The sequence below is a fragment of the Gadus chalcogrammus genome, chromosome 8 (assembly GCF_026213295.1).
Source record: "Gadus chalcogrammus isolate NIFS_2021 chromosome 8, NIFS_Gcha_1.0, whole genome shotgun sequence".
Lineage (NCBI taxonomy): Eukaryota > Metazoa > Chordata > Actinopteri > Gadiformes > Gadidae > Gadus > Gadus chalcogrammus.
Genome location: NC_079419.1, coordinates 7,137,711 through 7,156,850, shown reverse-complemented (window position 1 = coordinate 7,156,850; position 19,140 = coordinate 7,137,711). Strand labels below are relative to the sequence as shown.

Below are 19,140 nucleotides of genomic sequence, written 5' to 3'. Positions count from 1 at the left end.
CTGATGCAGCTGTAATAATTGTACTTTTAAATCAATGCATCTGCAAACACCGTACAGCAAACACATATTTTCTTGACAGAGACATCGTGCCCATAACTTTTAGGATTGATGAGTATTTGATCGTGAAAAACATTGTTTTACCGCGAGTGAGTGTTAAAAAGAATGAATGAATGCGGGCGCGCGTTTGTGCTCTGTTTAAACACACGCAAACTAAACACGTAACGCATAATACAATCAATGTCTATTACCGCGGGGACACATGCATATTAGGATAGCATACAATACTGATAAGAAACAATGTTTATAATGTATTGCGTATATCATTAAATAAACCACAGTTACCACATATCATATGTTATATCATATACATTTTCTTTGCCGAAATTTATTTGAGGACTCAGTATTTCTGAAGTTGTGGAAGAAAACCCCTTATTCCATGTGTGAATTAGGCCATATTATTTGGCAATAAACTGAGCCATTTGCAGTTTGAAATTCATGTGCATCTGTCTCATCGGAGACTGCAGACGCGCTGTCAAAATATCAACTCGTCCGATTCAAATGCGCTCATGGCTCTTAAAGGGGATGGGAGCTGGCACTCTCATTGGTTGGTTGGACGTTACGCCCAAACCACACCTACGGGTAACTAGGCTGCTTCAGACCAACCCTTTTGACACTTGCGCCGCGACGCAAGTGTTATTTATCCGCCTGTAAAATAGCGATAGCGCCGTAGAACCGCCCACAAAGCTACTTGCGCTTTGCGCTTCCCACTTGCGTTTCAGACCGTTAAAATAGGGCCCTTAATGTCACCTTTTGCTCTTCAATTAAGGAAATGGCTTCCTCCAAGACCACTTGAGCACACAAAAAATTATTAAATCTGACGAATTTGATTTGTTTCCCCTCCTACTTGGCGCAAAGTGATTCCCACTGAAATTTGTTCCTTACAGGTAGCCTACCTATAATTTCAGACTTTAAAGTCTGAATTCTGTCTTTAATCTTAGAAACCAGACTATATTCTCAGAAATCTGCCGTTAATCTCATGAATCACACTTTAATCCAATAATTATATTAATTGATAATTCAGATTTTATTCAGAGAATTCTGACTTTCATCTCAGAATTGTGATTATTATTTAAATTCAGATTTTAATCCAATAATCAGATTTTATTCTCAGAAATCTAACTTGATTCTAAAAAATTATACTAAGAATCCCTGTAATCCTCTTCCTTAGGATTGTCAGCTTGTTATAGGGGCAGTTTGCGAGAGACGCGCATGAAACACAGGTTTCAGGTCTGTACACTATCCATAGTTTTTGAATGGGCAGAGACGTAGGACTCTGCCCTAACTTTTCCTACGTAAACTGAGGAAATTAGAGCCTGGGAACCAGGCAAATCTCGCAAACTAATGTTTCATTTGCTCTGCAGATAAAGTTTGAACTCCCCCCTCCCATACTAAAATGAATCTGCTTGGTAGACCGGCCAATCAAAACTGTTTCTCTACGATGAGGCAGCATAGATATGATGATGGTGCAGAGGAGCACCGTAGAGGCCTTTTCAACAACAACAAAGATGTCTGCCGCTGATGTAGAACCGACTGTCGATTCCGCTGTCGAGACAGTGTTAAACGCAGGGGCGTAGCCATCACTTCAGAAGTGAGGGGGGAAATTGTTCAGAGGTCTATTGAGTGATTAATCATCCCCTCGCATTCAGTTGCACCTCTCCTTAGTGGCTAAAGAACCACATAACCACAAACAGCACAGCACCAGGGGACAATGAACACGAAAAGTTCTGTAAAACACCATTCCTGTTTCAAATTATATCGACATGAAAATGTAGCAATTTTACATTTGCGGTCGTCAACTATGACAGCACAGACTGCAAAATTAATCAAAACTAAGACAAATGGTATGACCTATACCTGCTGCCTTTAAAACACAAATAATGCAGTAGTCAAATAATATCTGCAAATAAATAAATGATAAACAAAAAGTCTCTTTGAAATTAAATATAAACTACATCTTTAAACATCCATGTCAGTATTTCCCTTTTGAACTAAGGGCGCACACACACTAGGAAAGTTTGCCTGTTCCGTGCTGCAGGAAGATTCAGCAAGATTCTCCCCCTCCCTACTCCACCCGCTGGCCCGTGGTCACACTGCTCCCACAGGCCCTGGCCTGGGCACGATTGCTCCTTTATACATACGTCATCACGTTGTATTAAGATAAATACGTCATCACCAAGCGTCCTCGCCGCCTTAACAACATTAGAGAACAACAATGAGAATGCTGTCGTCGGCCCAAATTTCAAGTAAACACTCAACTTCACTATCGCACCAACGTAAACCCACTCGTGAACCGCTTGCTGCCATTGTTTGAAATTATTGTTGTGGGGAAGAAGGGCATGGACCTATAAAGAAAGAAGGGTCGCCCAAGGACTACGTCATCCAGCTCACGTTGCGTATCTGCGAGTGTACGCGTGTCATCTCATTAGCATCTGTACTTTAGCCACGGCACACCTCTCCCAAGTGTGCCGTGGCCAAGGGGCTGTTCCGTGCTGGAATACGGATGGTGTGGTCACAATAGCCAAACGTTCTAGACTTTAGTATGCAATGAGCTCGGGCACGGAGCTGCGGCCCTAGTATGATTGGCCCCTAAGGGAATCAAAGGCTACAGGCTCTCCTGATTAACTATATTACAAAATAATATTTTCAGTTCTAGGTTTCTTTTAAACACAAGTAGAAACAATAATATAATAAAAATAAAATAATGGTTAGATTAAATAAAAAGTAACAAAGTTTCTTTGTTGATTATCCTCTACAGTTAACTAACTGTGATGTTAATATTTGTGGCCCTTCTTTGGGCCTTGGCTGACATCTGGTCACATTTGTTATTCATTTTTTTCAACGTTATCAGTTTACAATCTACAGTGATACATTGATATTCCAGTACCAACAGTACCAATACTCGGAGAATGTATTTCTGAACTTAGCATGGACTGCAAGGTGCATTCCATTTTCCATGAAAGCAATACTGGGTGCCCCCAGACATGGTGGTATCACATGTCAGTCATGGTGTAGTCACTACAACATATATGTAGTACACTGTACACAGTACACTGATCTCACCTAAGTGAAGCACCCATACGTGATTCTGCGCCTCTCATTAACCGCAATGAATTGCTGAGCAATTTGTCTCCTATTTAGGTTGTCCAGTTTATCTTTGTGGATATGACACACAGCAACTCTTTTGAGCCGAGACTGTGTCATTGTGCTTCTGAGCCAGGTTTTTAACCTCCGAAGAACACTGAAGCTTCTTTCAGCCTCATCGGAGGAGGCAGGCACAGTAAGAAGCAACCGCACAAGTATTTCTACTTGTTCAAAGAGACCCCTGACTTCTGGCAATAGTCCTTGCAGAATGGTTGCAGCTTCTCTGCTTGACTGAAAGTCATACTTGGACTTGAACATTGCTAATTGCACTTGAAGAGAAGGTCTGTACACTTTTGTGTACAGACCTTTGCATTGCAGCAAAATATCATCATCTGTCACTCCTGTTAAGAGCACTTTTTCAAGTTTCCTGATCATAAGCGGGGCCCATTGTGATACATTGCGGAGCCCATTGTGTGAACCTAATTACAAAGCATATCTGCACAGCCTCTTCTGTTGTTCGTGACACTTTTCAGTGGGCTCATGAATTGGGAGTTCTGTTTGGCCAGTCAATGAAAATTAAGTCAATTTGCGACAGTAAAAGGAATACAGTAGGAATACAGTAGTAGTAGTGAAATTGTTGTAGAGTTTAACCTCAAAGTCCCTTTTATGCTATCAATATTTTCTCTCAGCCAGTTATAACAGGGACGTTCAAAGGACTTTGGTTATAATTTCTCCTCACCTGCTGTGAAGACCCGCCCTGTTCATTCCTGCTGCTGCTGGACTCTGGTCCACTGTCTCCTCCCTGACCCTGCTCATCTATTGTATGAAGATTAAAAACAATGTGTGCAAAACAATAGTGAGCAAGTTCTGTGCAGAAATGTGAGGAGTGGGTTTATTCCTAGGTGGTAGAGTAGCCAAAACTTGTAGTCAAGTAGGAGTGTTGTTACTTTAGAACAGGGGTGTCAAACATACGGCCCGGCCCGCGAGATGATTTGATCAGGCCCGCGACATGTAGAATATATATTTCTGAGTATGTCAAAACAAAAAGTAAGTCTCTAGCTCATTCCTGTGATGAGCTATGATTTTCTAAAGAAATAACCAAAATGCTCACTCCAGCCGCTAGGGGCCAGCCAAAATAAAAATAAAAAGGAAGAAATTCCACACTTGTCCTTGTTTTACCACAATTCAGAAGTTATCAAGTGTGACATCACCATTACCAAAATGTCTTTGTCAAAAAGAAGAAAAGTGGATTCAGAGTGCAGAGTTTTCCAGGAAAAATGGACTGAGAATTATTTATTCACAGAGGTGAATTCAAAAGCAGTGTGCTTGGTATGTAATCACCAAGTTTCAGTGCTCAAAGAATACATTATTCGGCGCCACCATGAGACTCATCATAAAGAAAAATATCACCAATTGAAAGGGCAACTAAGAAAAGAAGAGATAGACTAATTTGTAGCTGGTCTGAAGCAACAGCAGTCTACTTTTACTTTCAGCCTCGAGGTCAGTGCTGCAGCAGTGAAAGCCAGCTACCTTATTGCTCACGAGATAGCGAAAGCATCCAAGCCATTTTCTGATGGTGAGTTTATGAAAACATGCATGCTGAAGGCTGCAGAAGTCGTGTTCCCTGAAAAGCGATCTGCCGTTGCCAACATTAGTCTGTTGAAGAACACTGTCGCAGATAGGGTAACAGAGCTCTCAGGAGACTTGGGCAGCCAAATGAATGACAAAATCAAGTCATTTATTGCTTTTTCGGTTGCAATTGCGCACTGAGCACTGATATAACAGATATTGCTCAACTGGCCATATTTATTCGGGGTGTTGATGAGACTTTGACAATCACAGAGGAGTTCCTTCATTGGTGCCTATGAAGGACACTACAACAGCGAATGACATATTCAGCTCTCTCGTTGGAGTGCTGGACAAGGTCGGAGTGGACTGGTCCCGTGCCGTCAGCCTGGGTACAGATGGCGCACCATCAATGGTCGAGAGAAAGGCAGGCCTTGCAAAAAATCCTGAGAGAAAGTACAGACCGCAAATGGGGGACAAGTTTTTGGGCATTTCACTGTATTTTGCATCAAGAAGCGTTGTGTTGCAAAACACAAAAAATGGATCATGTTATGATTGTGGTTGTAAAAACTGTAAATTTCATCAGAGCGCGAGGTCTGAATCACCGTCAGTTTGACACTTTTCTCAGAGATAATGACATTCAGACTTATCTACCATACCACACTGAAGTACGGTGGTTAAGCCAAGGTGCCGTGCTCAAGCGTTTCTTTGAGGTACGAGAGGATATTGGACAGTTCATGGAGAAAATGGGTAGCCCAGTGAGGGAACTTAAATGTCTGCAGTGGGTGCAGGATCTTGCCTTTATGGTGGATATTACACAGCGACTGAATAATCTTAACAAAATGTTGCAGGGCCGCAGAAAAATAGTCACTCAGTATAATTACAGCATCCGCGTATTGAAATTAAAACTGTCACTCTGGGAGACGCAGCTATCTAATGGTGACACCGCCCATTTCCCATGCCTAACCGCTGTGCGTGGGACCGGATGTAATGCTGATATGGATCAATACAAAGACAAGATAACAGGATCGCTGCAGGAGTTCCAGCGGAGGTTTCAGGTCTACAGTGAACTAGAGAAGGTATTTGCCGTTTTTCGCCCCTCATTTATAGTCAAGCCTTCTGACATGCCAGCTGACATCCAACTCGAGATAATTGACTTGCAGTGTGAGACCAATATGAAGGAGAAATTTGCGTCAGTGGGCTTGGACACATTTTAGCAATATCTCTTGTCATAAGGAATTAACATCCCTAGCTGCAAAGGTTTTATCCATGTTTGGGACTACCTATCTTTGTGAAGTTTCAGGAGCAAGCAGCAGGAAATAGACTGCAGTGAGAAAAAACAAAGTTAATCAGCAAGTAGGCCTGGGCAAACTTCTTGTGATGCTCTTTCAGAAATGTTGCCACTCTGATGAATACAGATCTTTGAAAATAAGTTTACTCAGGTTTCATGTTAAAGACAATGAATATATTGCAGTATATCATTCTCAGCTTCAGTAGCCTACAAAACAGTTTGATCTGATGTAGCCTAATCTCATTGCTCATGCACTGCTATAACTTTTATGTTTGTTCATTTTATTTATATGTGCACATTTACATTTTCAAGGCAGTATGATAGCTTTCTTCATAGCTCCCACTTGAGTTGGTTTAGTTTGGTGAGTTGGTTCAGGTGTTCTGGTGTAAAAATGTATTCACTCAACTCTATAAAAATAAAGCAGTTGATGATAAATGTGAAATTAATTTTATTTCAATTCCATTGGCCTATCTGTGAATAAATGTGTTGTGCTAACATAGATCCTTGTGATCCGTTATTATTTTACTGGTCCGGCCCACTTGAGATCAGATGGGCTGTATGTGGCCCCTGAACCAAAATCAGTTTGACACCCCTGTTTTAGAATAACATAAGTAAAAAAGTATTTTGCATCAAGAAGGGTTGTGTTGCAAAACACACAAAATGGATCATGTTATGATTGTGGTTGTAAAAACTGTAAATTTCATCAGAGCCCGAGGTCTGAATCACCGTCAGTTTGACACTTTTCTCAGAGATAATGACATTCAGACTGATCTACCATACCACACTGAAGTATGGTGGTTAAGCCGAGGTGTCGTGCTCAAGCGTTTCTTTGAGCTACGAGAGGATATTGGACAATTCATGGAGAAAATGGGTAGCCCAGTGAGGGAACTTAAATGTCCGCAGTGGGTGCAGGATCTTGCCTTTATGGTGTATATTACACAGCGACTGAATAATCTTAACAAAATGTTGCAGGGCCGCAGAAAATAGTCACTCAATATAACGACAGCATCCCCGCATTCAAGTTAAAACTGTCACTCTGGGAGACGCAGCTATCTAATGGTGACACCGCCCATTTCCCATGCCTAACCGCTGTGCGTGGGACCGGATGTAATGCTGATATGGATCAATACAAAGACAAGATAACAGGATCGCTGCAGGAGTTCCAGCGGAGGTTTCAGGTCTACAGTGAACTAAAGAAAGAATTTGCTGTTTTTCGCCCCTCATTTATAGTCAAGCCTTCTGACATGCCAGCTGACATCCAACTCCAGATAATTGACTTGCAGTGTGATACCAATATGAAGGAGAAATTTGCGTCTGTGGGCTTGGACACATTTTATCAATATCTCTTGTCATAAGGAATTAACATCCCTAGCTGCAAAGGTTTTATCCATGTTTGGGACTACCTATCTTTGTGAAGTTTCAGGAGCAAGCAGCAGGAAATAGACTGCAGTGAGAAAAAACAAAGTTAATCAGCAAGTAGGCCTGGGCAAACTTCTTGTGATGCTCTTTCAGAAATGTTGGCACTCTGATGAATACATATCTTTGAAAATAAGTTCACTCAAGTTTCATGTTAAAGACAATGAATATATTGCAGTATATCATTCTCAGCTTCAGTAGCCTACAAAACAGTTTGACCTGATGTAGCCTAATCTCATTGCTCATGCACTGCAATATCTTTTATGCTTGTTTATTTTATTTATATGTGCACATTTAAATTTTCAAGTCAGTATGATAGCTTTCTTCATAGCTCCCACTTGAGTTTGTTTAGTGTGGTGAGTTGGTTCAGGTGTTCAGATGCAAAAATGTATTCCCTCAACTCTATAAAAATAAAGCAGTTGATAATAAATGTGAAATGCATTTTATTTCAATTCCATTGGCCTATCTGTGAATAAATGTGTTGTGCTAACATAGATCCTTGTGATCCTTGTGTGTGTGTGTGTGTGTGTGTGTGTGTGTGTGTGTGTGTGTGTGTGTGTGTGTGTGTGTGTGTGTGTGTGTGTGTGTGTGTGTGTGTGTGTGTGTGTGTGTGTGTGTGTGCGTGTTTGGGTCAGTTTGTCAACTCAGCATTCAGTAAAGGCGGTGGGTATGGCCCCTCCTTTTTGATCTTTTGACAAATGTGGAAATGTCTCTGGCAAAAAAAAAAAACAGGACGTCACAAAACTCTTAAGATTGTGTCCCACTACAGGGAATGCACACAACTTACGAGTCTGCTACTGGCAATGCAGGGATAGTGTCTGTGTGTGTCTGTGTGTGAAAGGTTATCAGTGGAATATTAGCCATGAGGATAGCAGCCGTAGCCTTTGTGTTCTTCATCCAAACGTTTCCATGTCTGGCGTCAGACGGTATGTACTTTCCGTATACTTTATTCACTTTTATAAAGCGTAAAAGGCCCAGTTGGCCTAGTGCGTGTGTGTGTTTGTGTGTCTATGTTTCATAGTCATTGGAGACATGTCTAAATGTCTTTGACAATGTATCCAAACCAATGTTTGTTGCTCTAACAGTAACTATAACTACTATATGTCCTTCTTTGGGCCAATTCTGTTCCATGAGGTGAACGTGCTTGGGAGCTATCCTAAGATCCTGAGTGAATTAATTAAACAAAACCTTTTCATCCTCTTTAAAGACATGATCATTTATTTCTCACCGTTAAAGACAACAGATGACAATGCAACGCACAAAATTCTTCAACGATCCTTTCGCATTGTGTTTGTTTCCGTGCGATGAAACACCTCCGACTTCTCCACAGAATTTGAGTACCCCACATACAGTCACTCTATTTCTGCAACCACTCAAGGAACACGGCCGTCTCTCTCTTGTTTCCACAGACTCCCCCTTCGTCCTGGTGGGTAAGAGCAGCGATGATTGCGTGGTGTCAAGAGGCAGGGACTGCAACGGGATACGCTGGACCTCGTCCAACCGTCTGATGGTCACCGGGCAGAAGAAGTGCCTTGGGGCGCAGGGGATGTCGGTGGGCAGCTCCATCAGCCAGTACGACTGCGACGACAGGAGCAGCCTCCAGAAGTGGGTGTGCAGGAACGGAACCCTGCTCGCCCTCAAGGACTCAAAGTATTACATGATGCTGAAGCCCGACAAATCGCTGGTTCTCAGCAGCAATATAGGACCGAACAATGAGTTTGTCATCCGGGGCACCGGGGCGGGGGCCTGTCTGAAGACACACAGAGGTACGGTGAGAGTCGAGGAAAGACGGTTGAATGTTTCTTTAGTTGAACTCCTTAGCTTGTTTTTTCGACAAGATGGTTTCAACATGCTTTGTTGTTTTTTGTCGATTGGTTTTATTTTTTGTGAGTTCAAATGGGCTTTACGTAACAGTATTTCACAGAGTTTACAGATTCTATAGGAAGCTCATTTCAAGAACACAAAATTGTTCAACTAAGTTTCGTTCTGCTGTTCTGCTGTTTTATGGTTAATAGTACAAAGAAAAAAAATAACTCGTCCCAAACCTTTGTGTCATTCCAGAGCATTACACTATTGAAGGGAACGCGTTTGGCAAGATCTGCATGTTTCCCTTCCAATACAAGGACAGATGGTTTGATGAATGCACCAAGTTTGACTCAAGCATTAACAGGCCCTGGTGTTCAGTTCTAACCAAATCAGAGAATGAACACTGGGGTTACTGTCCATCCACGGGTAAGCACTCCCTCTGGAAATACCATTCATTTTCACTGTAATGACCATCGATATCATTATCAGATCCAGCAGTCCCAATTGGCTAAAGAAGAACTCCTGGGGGGACTGGGCACAGAGGCTGGGCAAGCAGAAACCAAACAGGGAACCAAAATGAAATATGGGTGGAGCTACGCCTTGTCTGTTTCGTAAAGGGGATATTGCAGAGATATTGATTAATGTGGGTGGATGAAGTTTCGCAAGGGGAATGTAATGGGTATTTCTATAGTGGCCAGTCTACATAGTGTTGTTTTGAAACCTTCATAGAACATTTTCTACGAATCCTGTTTTCAGGACAGGAGGTTTTCCAACCGGGTAAACAGTACTAGTGCTGGATTGTATACGCGTTAGCTAATCAGGAGGTTAAGATCCCCGCCTCCGGCAACATAATTGGTCGAAATCGTTACGAATACATTCTAAAGCCTGATTTGTGAGACTGCTTCAATATAATAATTAAATATTATTATCTATGAATACACTATTATAATTATAAAAAGTATTAATTTGGGCATGAAAAAAAAAAGAATCGTATTAATAATTATATATATATATAAAAAAAAACATTTCTCATCCCCAGCCACAAAGTTCTGGCAGGCCAACATTGTATCAGGAGCTTACTACCAGATCAACATGCAGTCAGCGCTGACCTGGGATCAGGCCTTTGCCAGCTGCAAGCAGCAGGGCTCCAGCTTGCTCAGCATCACAGAGCCCAGTGAGCAGGGGATCATCACAGGTACTGTGCTCCCAACACACTACTCACTCTCCGGGGTAGGGTCAAAAGTCTGTGTGTGTGTGTGTGTGTGTGTGTGTGTGTGTGTGTGTGTGTGTGTGTGTGTGTGTGTGTGTGTGTGTGTGTGTGTGTGTGTGTGTGTGTGTGTGTGTGTGTGTGTGTGTGTGTGTGTGCGCGTGTTTGGGTCAGTTTGGCCTGCTAATACCATACATGCACCCTATCCTCTGTTTGCAGTCATGCTGGGTAAAGGGCAGAATCGCCTTTGGATGGGTCTCACCATGGACCAAGAACACGGCTGGCAGTGGGTGGATGGGAAGCCTTTTCGTTACCTGAGGTGGGACTCTGGTAGGTATGCCTCTCCATCAAACCATGTAGCCTAAAGGGACCGCTCACACACAAACGATGGGAAGGGCAGGGACTTAAAACTGCGCTTTAGGAATGTTTTCGGTCTTGGTGTGAAAAGGGAAGTTTAAGAATAACTGCAGTCTCAAACTGTCCTCAAGATTCCGAGCCCAATCAGCGTCCATTGGCAGCTGATTGGCAGCTGTACCCACTTGGTAAACAATGCATGTTAATATAGAATTTGTCTCGTAACAGTCTAGTTCAAACTATTTAAATGATCGTTCTGTAAGAATTTTCATTTTATTTTTAAATCAAATTCTAAAATGAGTTGGTTTTGTCCCGTCTCGTCTTGTCGTTTAGGTCAGAACTGGCCTTTATTCTTGTTCTGAGATGTACAAACCTTACAGTTCGAACCTTAAATCTAGCTGGCTGGCTGTGTTGGATGTCTGTGCATAGTGCATCAGTTATACCAGCACCACACAAGACTGTGTCTCTCTTCTAAATATGGAGACTGCGAGTGAGATTGAGAGTCACTCTAAGCAACAGGTGGTTTGCGAGGATTGTGTATTCCTGCTTGAACTGTACATGTAAACATTGAGAAACACTGATCGTGATGCTGGTGTCAGTGAACAGGATCCAATACCAGGGCATTTTAAAAGCATTTATAATCAGAGATGTAAATTGATGATCTGCTTTTACAAACAACGTGTTTCGGTATGAATAAAGTAATGCATCAACATCTTCTCTCAGGGCATCCAATACAGAATCCTGGATACAACTGTGCCATCATGGACTCAGGAGTGCAGTACTTCTGGCAGACAATGTCCTGTTCGAAAAAACTAGGATACATCTGCCACAAGGCCGCCACCCTGCCCATACAGGCTGAAGGTACCTGGATTAGTTACTATGTGACGATTTGTGTTTCGTTTTTTAGGAGGAATGAGGACTTTTTATTCTAATAACGTTTAAATATATTTTATTAAATTAAAAATACAGTCAGTGCAGGTTTAAATATATAAAAATTCGATCTATTATATTATATTCTGATGCAATTGAATCTAACCTATTTTATAAGTAAGTTACATGTATCCCAAGTATGTCTATTCTCTGCTATTTTGTCCTACTGCGTGAATGTTAAATGTTGGCTTTTGCGAGGGCCAATCTATGTACAGTATACTTAAGTACTCTCTCTCTCTCTCTCTTCATGTCTGCAAACAGTAGAGGCAGGGTTTTGCCCTAGTCCTTGGATCCCATACAACGGTCACTGCTTCTACCTGAACCGCACCAAAAAGACCTGGCCCGCAGCCCAGACGGAGTGTGGCAAAAGCGGGGGATCCCTGGCCAGCATAGGCAACATAGAGGACAAAAGCTTTGTCATCTCTCAACTTGGATACGGTACGGCACTAGAAGGAACATCCTCATCAGCGCTGTGTGACCAGTAGTTTGTATGTGTGATGGTGGCAAACTTTTGAATGGGAAATTTTCAACTGAATTTAAACATTTAAAAATGTGACATCCTTGGACGAAAGGCAGAGGGAATTTGTATTGTGTGTATTCGGATTACAATTACTTTAAAGGGTAGTCAGGTGCATAGAGCAACCGGTTGAGTCGGGCGGTGGCCTACTTCTTTTTACCCCATTACCCCAAACTGTCCAGCATTACGTGTCTCATTAACAAAACCTCTGCAGTCGTCACGGATGAACTCTGGATCGGGCTGAACGACAGAAAAATGGAAGGCCTGTTCGACTGGACCGATCACAACACCGTTCTCTTCACTAGCTGGGAGAAAGGATCCCCCAAATCGTCTGGGGCCAACGAGGACTGTGTCCTACTCAGAGGAGAGGTACTATTTCAGACTGGCTTCGCGTGTGGCACAGCGTCATTTGCTTTCCACACCACCACACAAGCTCTGTCTTTTTTTGATAAGCCAATAATAGCTCGAAGTGTCGTTATGTCACAAAATGATTGAACAAGAGAGAAAATGTTGCGGGCCTATCACATGTTTCTTCTCTCTCATGCAGAACGGTAACTGGGCAGATCGCTCCTGCACGGAGAAGCATGGCTATGTCTGCATGAAAATAAGCGGCTCAGAATCCTCTGGCGACGAAGTGCCCATGGATTTAGGATGCAAACCTGTAAGTGGAGAGGGATTTCTGATTTGTTGTATATATATTGTTAAAGGTGCGATATCCGAGAACGTTTGGTTTGAAATGTCCTCTAAAACACACTCTGTAATGAAGGCTGGTGTAACTTTAAGTCTATAGAGATCGAGGTTTGCTGCCCCAACTCTGCAGCAGTGAGGATTCATCTCTTGCTAAATCGCATGTGACAAGCGCCAGGCCCAATGATATGGGTGGGCGGGGTTTGGAGAGAGAAGGAGGAGGAGGAGCGGAGCAGGTTTATTAGAACGATGTTAGCTTAAAATTTAAAATCTTGCATGCACCTTTAATGCATTAACATATATAGTCTGTTCAATTTAAACTACAAAGTTTTGAGAAATACAGATTACAGATGACAGATTCAATCATTATTTATCAGATATTAAATTTGATTTCAAAGAAATATTAGAAGACCATAATTGCATGACATCAATAGCTCCAGTAAAAGTTACATATTCAAACATTTGCTTCACTTTAAAGGAGAAGTGAAATGAGAAGCAGAGCTCATATAATTAATATAATACATACCTCTGCAATATGATATTTTAGAAAACCTATCGTAATGACCTTTTGTCTTCAGAATTAGATTTGTCTTTCCTCAGAGACAAACACACAGGTAAACCAGCGTTGTGTTTACCTGTTGCATGATTAATTAACATTGAGCTGAAATATGCCATGCTTTTATCAGATGAGGACAGCCTCATCACAAAATGACAATTCATTAGATATTGATTGAAATGTATTATTTACAGTACTTTGTTACTAAGATTGAATGAGGATGTCTACCGCATACTACATACAACGTGGAACCGTTTGATCACAGCAGGGGTCGTGTTTGTTCGTAGGGCTGGAGAAAGCATGGGTCTTACTGCTACCTGGTGGGCTCAGAGACTAAGACATTTGATGAGGCTAAAGAGGCATGCAAGAGCGGTGACTCTTACATGGCTGACGTTGCCAATGGGTGAGCCATTCAAATCATGAAGCCTGTTGGATAACTACATCATTCATACACATCAACAGAAGGCACTGATCGAAACCATTGTATTTATGCCTCTTTTCCGACTGCTGCAAGGGTGGACAATGCTTTCCTGGTCAGCATACTCGGGTTGAGATCGGAGAAATACTTTTGGCTCGGTCTCTCGAACCAGGGAAATATCGATGATTTTGTGTGGATCAACTCAAACAATGTGAAGTTCACTCACTGGAATGCTAACATGCCAGGTATGAGGCTATTATTACATATGATAGAGAAAGGAATGTACATTTGTAATATTTATTTATTTAAATGACCTGGCGCTAGAAACATGAATACCAACAGTTTACATTCAAACCCCCCCCCCCCCCCGGCCCCTTCTTGTCAAACCCAAGCACACCTGCAGGGTTGCGTTGCCATGAACACAGGCGTGTACGCCGGACTCTGGGACGTCCTGCCCTGCACCAACAAGGAGAAGTACGTGTGCAAGCACCTGGCTGAGGGTGCCGTGCTGACGGCGGCCCCACCCACCCTCGCCACCCCCAAGTGTGCGGAGAACTGGAAACCGGTGGGAACCCGGCAGATGTGCTTCAAGGTACGGCTTTACGTTCACGTGACCTCACGCGTGTTAGTCTTCTCCGGCGGCGCAGATCTGACCCCGAACGGGCCTCGAGGCGGATGCGGGTACGATTCGCAAAGACAGAAAGAGCAGAAGATTTTTAGACCAAACAAAAGTCCCCTTCTTCCCTGCTCCCTCCGCCCTACATTTCTACGATAATAAGGCAGAGCATCTACCTTCATCCATCTATATTTTCCGAACAACAGATGAAAAGCGATCATTTAGAGAGCTGATTGAAAAGCAGATATATCTAAAACCTATCGCACCTTTAAGACATGCATTAGCATTCAAAGGTTTCAATCAGGAAAAACACTGTAGCCTATTTAATGATAGGATCCCTTTTGACGAAAAGAAAAAAATTCGAATCAAATCGGTCTGACGGTTGGTTGGCGATTTCCCTTCTCTGTGTGACAGTTCTTCACGGGACCCCGCTCGGGGGAGAAAACCTGGTTCGAGGCCAGGGACTACTGCAGAGCCATCGGGGGCGATCTGCTGAGCGTCCACAATCAGTTAGAACAGAAAACTGGAAGGTAATGTAATGACCCAGAATACAGAACACACAACCTAAGGGGACAGTAAAGGCCTCAGACAGACAAATACCAGCTCTCCCCCCCCCCCCCCAGAGAAGTCCATGAAACCCCTTGGAGTCCTGTTGTTATTGGGATCCTTGTTATTTTCCGTATCATGCATATACCCTATGCTTATACGAATTAGGTTACTGGCTACTCGGTTATTATTCTCTTCGTAATCGTGGAAAGACGTTAAAAGGAAAAGATCCTGAGCATTGTTGCTGCATATGTATTATGTACATGTGTAATGTTTTGTCCATGTTTGGATATTAAAATAAAAACAATATTTTTTTCAGCCATGGTAAGGCTTGGATCGGCCTGAGCGAGCCCACCCCAGGGAGCGGCTACCAGTGGTCTGACGGCACGCCGGTACGCAGTTCCACTTTTCCACCATCATTTAAATCATGATGTCATCATCTAGAACACTGGATCATGCTATGGTGTTGATTCCCCCCCCCCCCCTCATGTTTGTCTGCTCGACTACCGTGTTTTGTTTTTGATTTAGTTATTTTAATTTCCATGTTCCTGCCCACATTGTAAAGCATCCTGGAGTCTGAAAGGCGTTATTTAAATCAAATGTATCATTGTTATTTTCTTTTGTTTCTTAGCTGAACTTCTTGCACTGGATGAGTGAGGAGCCAAACAACCAGAACAGCGCAGAGTCCTGCGTGGAGTTCCGGATGTACTACTGGGATGAGGAGGGCTCCTGGAACGACGTGCACTGTGAAACCTACAACGACTGGATGTGTCAAATCCGCGCCGGTACACTCTTTGGTTCTTGATTGGCATTTTTGGTATTGCATTATCATAAAACACAACTTGTGACTTGTTACAAGATAAGAAAGCCGCTTTCGTACTGCTTGAACCCCCAATTATTAAGAAAGTTTGGGCTTTTGACGTTTTGACTGAACGTTTCCTTTGTTGAGCAGATACTGTTTCTAAATATTCTCTATCTTATAACCAACAGGTTTAACTCCAAAACCCCCTCCAAATGATACCACGACAGGTAAAAGGATAATGCATGACATGACATGTATAGATAGATCCGTAAACAATCCAAGTTATTGGTGAGATATTGCTTAGCCATCAAATATAATATCTAATATTTATGCATAACATTACCCAATAGAGCCACTTCACAGAGGCGTCGTCATAAGACTCACACAGGTGTCACTCATTGCAATAAATTTGGATTTTCTTCTCTATATATACCACGGCACATGCAGTCAAACAAGTGAAAATATCACACATAACATAAAAGTAGCACACCTGTATTTGCCCTACGACGACTCCCTTGTGTAAAGGCTCTATTGGAAGATAGAAAAAAGCCCCCCCCTAAATAATATGTATTTCTTCATTTTTTACAGGGTACATCAAACATGAGGATGGCTGGCTGGAGTGGGGTACGAGCCAGTATTACATTAACGACAGGGTGATGGCCATGGAGGACGCCCGAAGCCATTGTAAAAAGGGGCACGGCGATTTAGTGGTCATCAACAGCGAGGCCGAAAACATCTTTCTGTGGAAGATGGTATGCAGTGTTCAGTGGTTCAAAACTTCCAGTTCAAGGATAGGCTTTTTGTTGACACCGAAATTAATTAACTAATTAATGTGTGTGTGTGTGTGTGTGTGTGTGTGTGTGTGTGTGTGTGTGTGTGTGTGTGTGTGTGTGTGTGTGTGTGTGTGTGTGTGTGTGTGTGTGTGTGTGTGTGAGTGTGTGTGTGTGTGTGTGTGTGTGTGTGTGTGTGTGTGTGTGTGTGTGTGTGTGTGTGTGTGTGTGTGTGTGTGTGTGTTTTGGTGTGTGTGTGTATTTATGTGCATGCAGATAGCAAGGACTTATGGATCCTATTATATCGGAATGCTTGTGGATTTCGATCAGACATTTGGGTGAGTATATATGAGATAGGTAACCTGACATTTGATATGCATTGGATTTGATATGATATAAATAAATGTCATCAAAGATATCTGACCTTAGCCATAACTCATGTTCAATGAATTCAATCGCTACCAAATCACTTTAATCAAATTATTTAATTGATATTGAAAATAAAAAGTATTTTCAACTTCTTTATTTCTTCTATACCATGGCAATTTCTTTATCTGTTTTCCTTATTCATTTATCTTTACCGGAAATACATTTCAATGATGCAGCAAAAAAACACAACTAACTTTTCTTGCACTGTTTAAGGTGGATGGATGGCTCTTCAACAATGTACCAGCGCTGGGACGAGAATCAACCCGATTTTAGGAACAACGACGAGAACTGTGTCATGATGTCTCACCACAGTGGTACGGTCGACTCCAAACACACTTCAGACCCTCACACATCCCTTCAACAGAATCGAACCAATCTAGTCCACCCTTGACAGCGCCCACATACATATAACACAAAACCCTCAAATTCAAACAATAATGTTAAAGGTGACACATTATACCCCCAGATGTGAGTGTGCTTAGCTATTACAAGCCATTTAGAAAATCGGCCTAATCACACTCACACATGGTTGCACAATATGTCACCTTTAAAGTACACACTCAACGGAACACGACATTGGCCTGTGAAGTCAAATATAATACGTTAAAGTACATAAATACATAATAAAGAATAAATCATGGTATGTATACATCTGGTCTCCACCATAGTGCCACTGTTGATTTGGCCCTGTGTCGCACTGTGTTTTAAGGGTTCTGGCATGACATCAACTGCGGCCATGAGCATAAATCCATCTGCAAGAGGAGCACCTCTGTGACCATCAACAGCACCGCCGCTCCCACGGAGGCCCCTAAGGGGGGCTGCCCGCTCGACTGGTCCATATTCCAGTCAAAGGTCAGAGGTCACGCTTAACAGCACTCAAAGCAAACTAGTTTGAGGGAAGTAACCCCTGAGCCAATGTTTCGGTGAAGGAGTGTTTATGTTTTCCTTCCTGTGTTTAAATCATGTGTGCGGTTGTTGACTTTTTATTTCAGTGTTATAGAATCGTCAATTCACGAAAGGACAAATGGGCCGAAGCTCGGAGACGGTGTAATTCAATGGGGGGAAACCTAGCCTCCATCGTTTCAAGAAGTGATCAAGGTATGCTCCCGATGTCCAGTCACATATTTACATCTGGCCTGATTGGACTGTTAAAAAAGATGGCCGCTTTTTCTGGTGTGTTAAGAATGTCCTCCAAACCACAAAGGCATGCACAGGCCTACAGTTTGGTGATGCTGGTTTTTTTAAGCGTTCCTGTTGACGCGCATGAGTGAAACCGGCTCGGGAGACCTCTGGATCGGTTTGAATTCTTTGGAAAAGGGCGAATTCTTCTGGACAGACGGACGGCCAAGGCGGTACACAAACTGGGGTTTCAACGTAAGTGTAGGCGCAAAAAGACAATGTGTCTTTTGAATTTCTGTTTGCGAACGAACACGTACACTTAATATTATTCTCCATTTCAGAAATACAAGCGTCCTGGATCTTTTTATAGCTCATGGAGTGATGTAAGTAGTAGAAGTGTCTCAAAGTGAACCCAACTGGCATCATATAAGCTGTTATAAAGGTTTTACTTGAAAATGAAAAACTGCTATGCTCAAGTAAAGGAAAGATTAAACGCAACTAATCCCACAAATTAAAAAAAATGATAACAGAAATATAACATTAGCAAAGCATGTTGTTGTCTAGTTGTAAGCTACTAGAGTAACAAAGTTGTGCTTGATTCTTGATTATGGAATGAATCATACTATGGATTCGCACATGGATATAATATCAGTGCTTTAAGCTTGTTATGCTGCTTATCATACAATGCTTACACAGTCTCCTCAACATAACCTTTTGCTCCTCACCAGGAGGGCTGTGTAGTGCTGAGCGGTAATCAGTCCACCTATGGGAGATGGATCGGGCACAACTGCAATGAAACTTTTGGATACGTTTGTCAGCGGAATGTGGGTGAGCTCTCCTTTTGTCCTCGAGCACGCTATGCTGCCTCTGATCTGTGGAAGAACCTGGTCCAACGAGGAGATTTTCCTCTAAAATAATGTTTTTGAATCGTGTGATGAACTATAATTTTTGCACCACCGCCGCCTTGAC

At 42.4% G+C, this 19,140-nt stretch overlaps 1 protein-coding gene across 1 annotated transcript in view; it reads left to right on the top strand.

The window, feature by feature from the left end:
• The first annotated feature begins 8,172 nt into the window (after window positions 1–8,172).
• Window positions 8,173–19,140, top strand: part of LOC130387442 (macrophage mannose receptor 1-like) — a 15,832-nt gene continuing 4,864 nt past the window's right edge. The window contains exons 1-24 of the mRNA XM_056596524.1: window positions 8,173–8,340; window positions 8,824–9,180; window positions 9,476–9,646; window positions 10,260–10,415; window positions 10,647–10,757; window positions 11,505–11,642; window positions 11,973–12,149; window positions 12,443–12,597; window positions 12,776–12,889; window positions 13,759–13,874; window positions 13,986–14,134; window positions 14,282–14,481; window positions 14,920–15,035; window positions 15,371–15,443; window positions 15,683–15,836; window positions 16,042–16,080; window positions 16,442–16,605; window positions 16,900–16,961; window positions 17,266–17,366; window positions 17,762–17,904; window positions 18,045–18,150; window positions 18,299–18,426; window positions 18,513–18,554; window positions 18,900–18,999. Of these exons, the coding sequence (XP_056452499.1) occupies window positions 8,277–8,340; window positions 8,824–9,180; window positions 9,476–9,646; window positions 10,260–10,415; window positions 10,647–10,757; window positions 11,505–11,642; window positions 11,973–12,149; window positions 12,443–12,597; window positions 12,776–12,889; window positions 13,759–13,874; window positions 13,986–14,134; window positions 14,282–14,481; window positions 14,920–15,035; window positions 15,371–15,443; window positions 15,683–15,836; window positions 16,042–16,080; window positions 16,442–16,605; window positions 16,900–16,961; window positions 17,266–17,366; window positions 17,762–17,904; window positions 18,045–18,150; window positions 18,299–18,426; window positions 18,513–18,554; window positions 18,900–18,999 (3,136 nt within the window). The 5' untranslated portion in view covers window positions 8,173–8,276. The remainder of the gene's footprint in view (window positions 8,341–8,823; window positions 9,181–9,475; window positions 9,647–10,259; window positions 10,416–10,646; window positions 10,758–11,504; window positions 11,643–11,972; window positions 12,150–12,442; window positions 12,598–12,775; window positions 12,890–13,758; window positions 13,875–13,985; window positions 14,135–14,281; window positions 14,482–14,919; window positions 15,036–15,370; window positions 15,444–15,682; window positions 15,837–16,041; window positions 16,081–16,441; window positions 16,606–16,899; window positions 16,962–17,265; window positions 17,367–17,761; window positions 17,905–18,044; window positions 18,151–18,298; window positions 18,427–18,512; window positions 18,555–18,899; window positions 19,000–19,140) is intronic.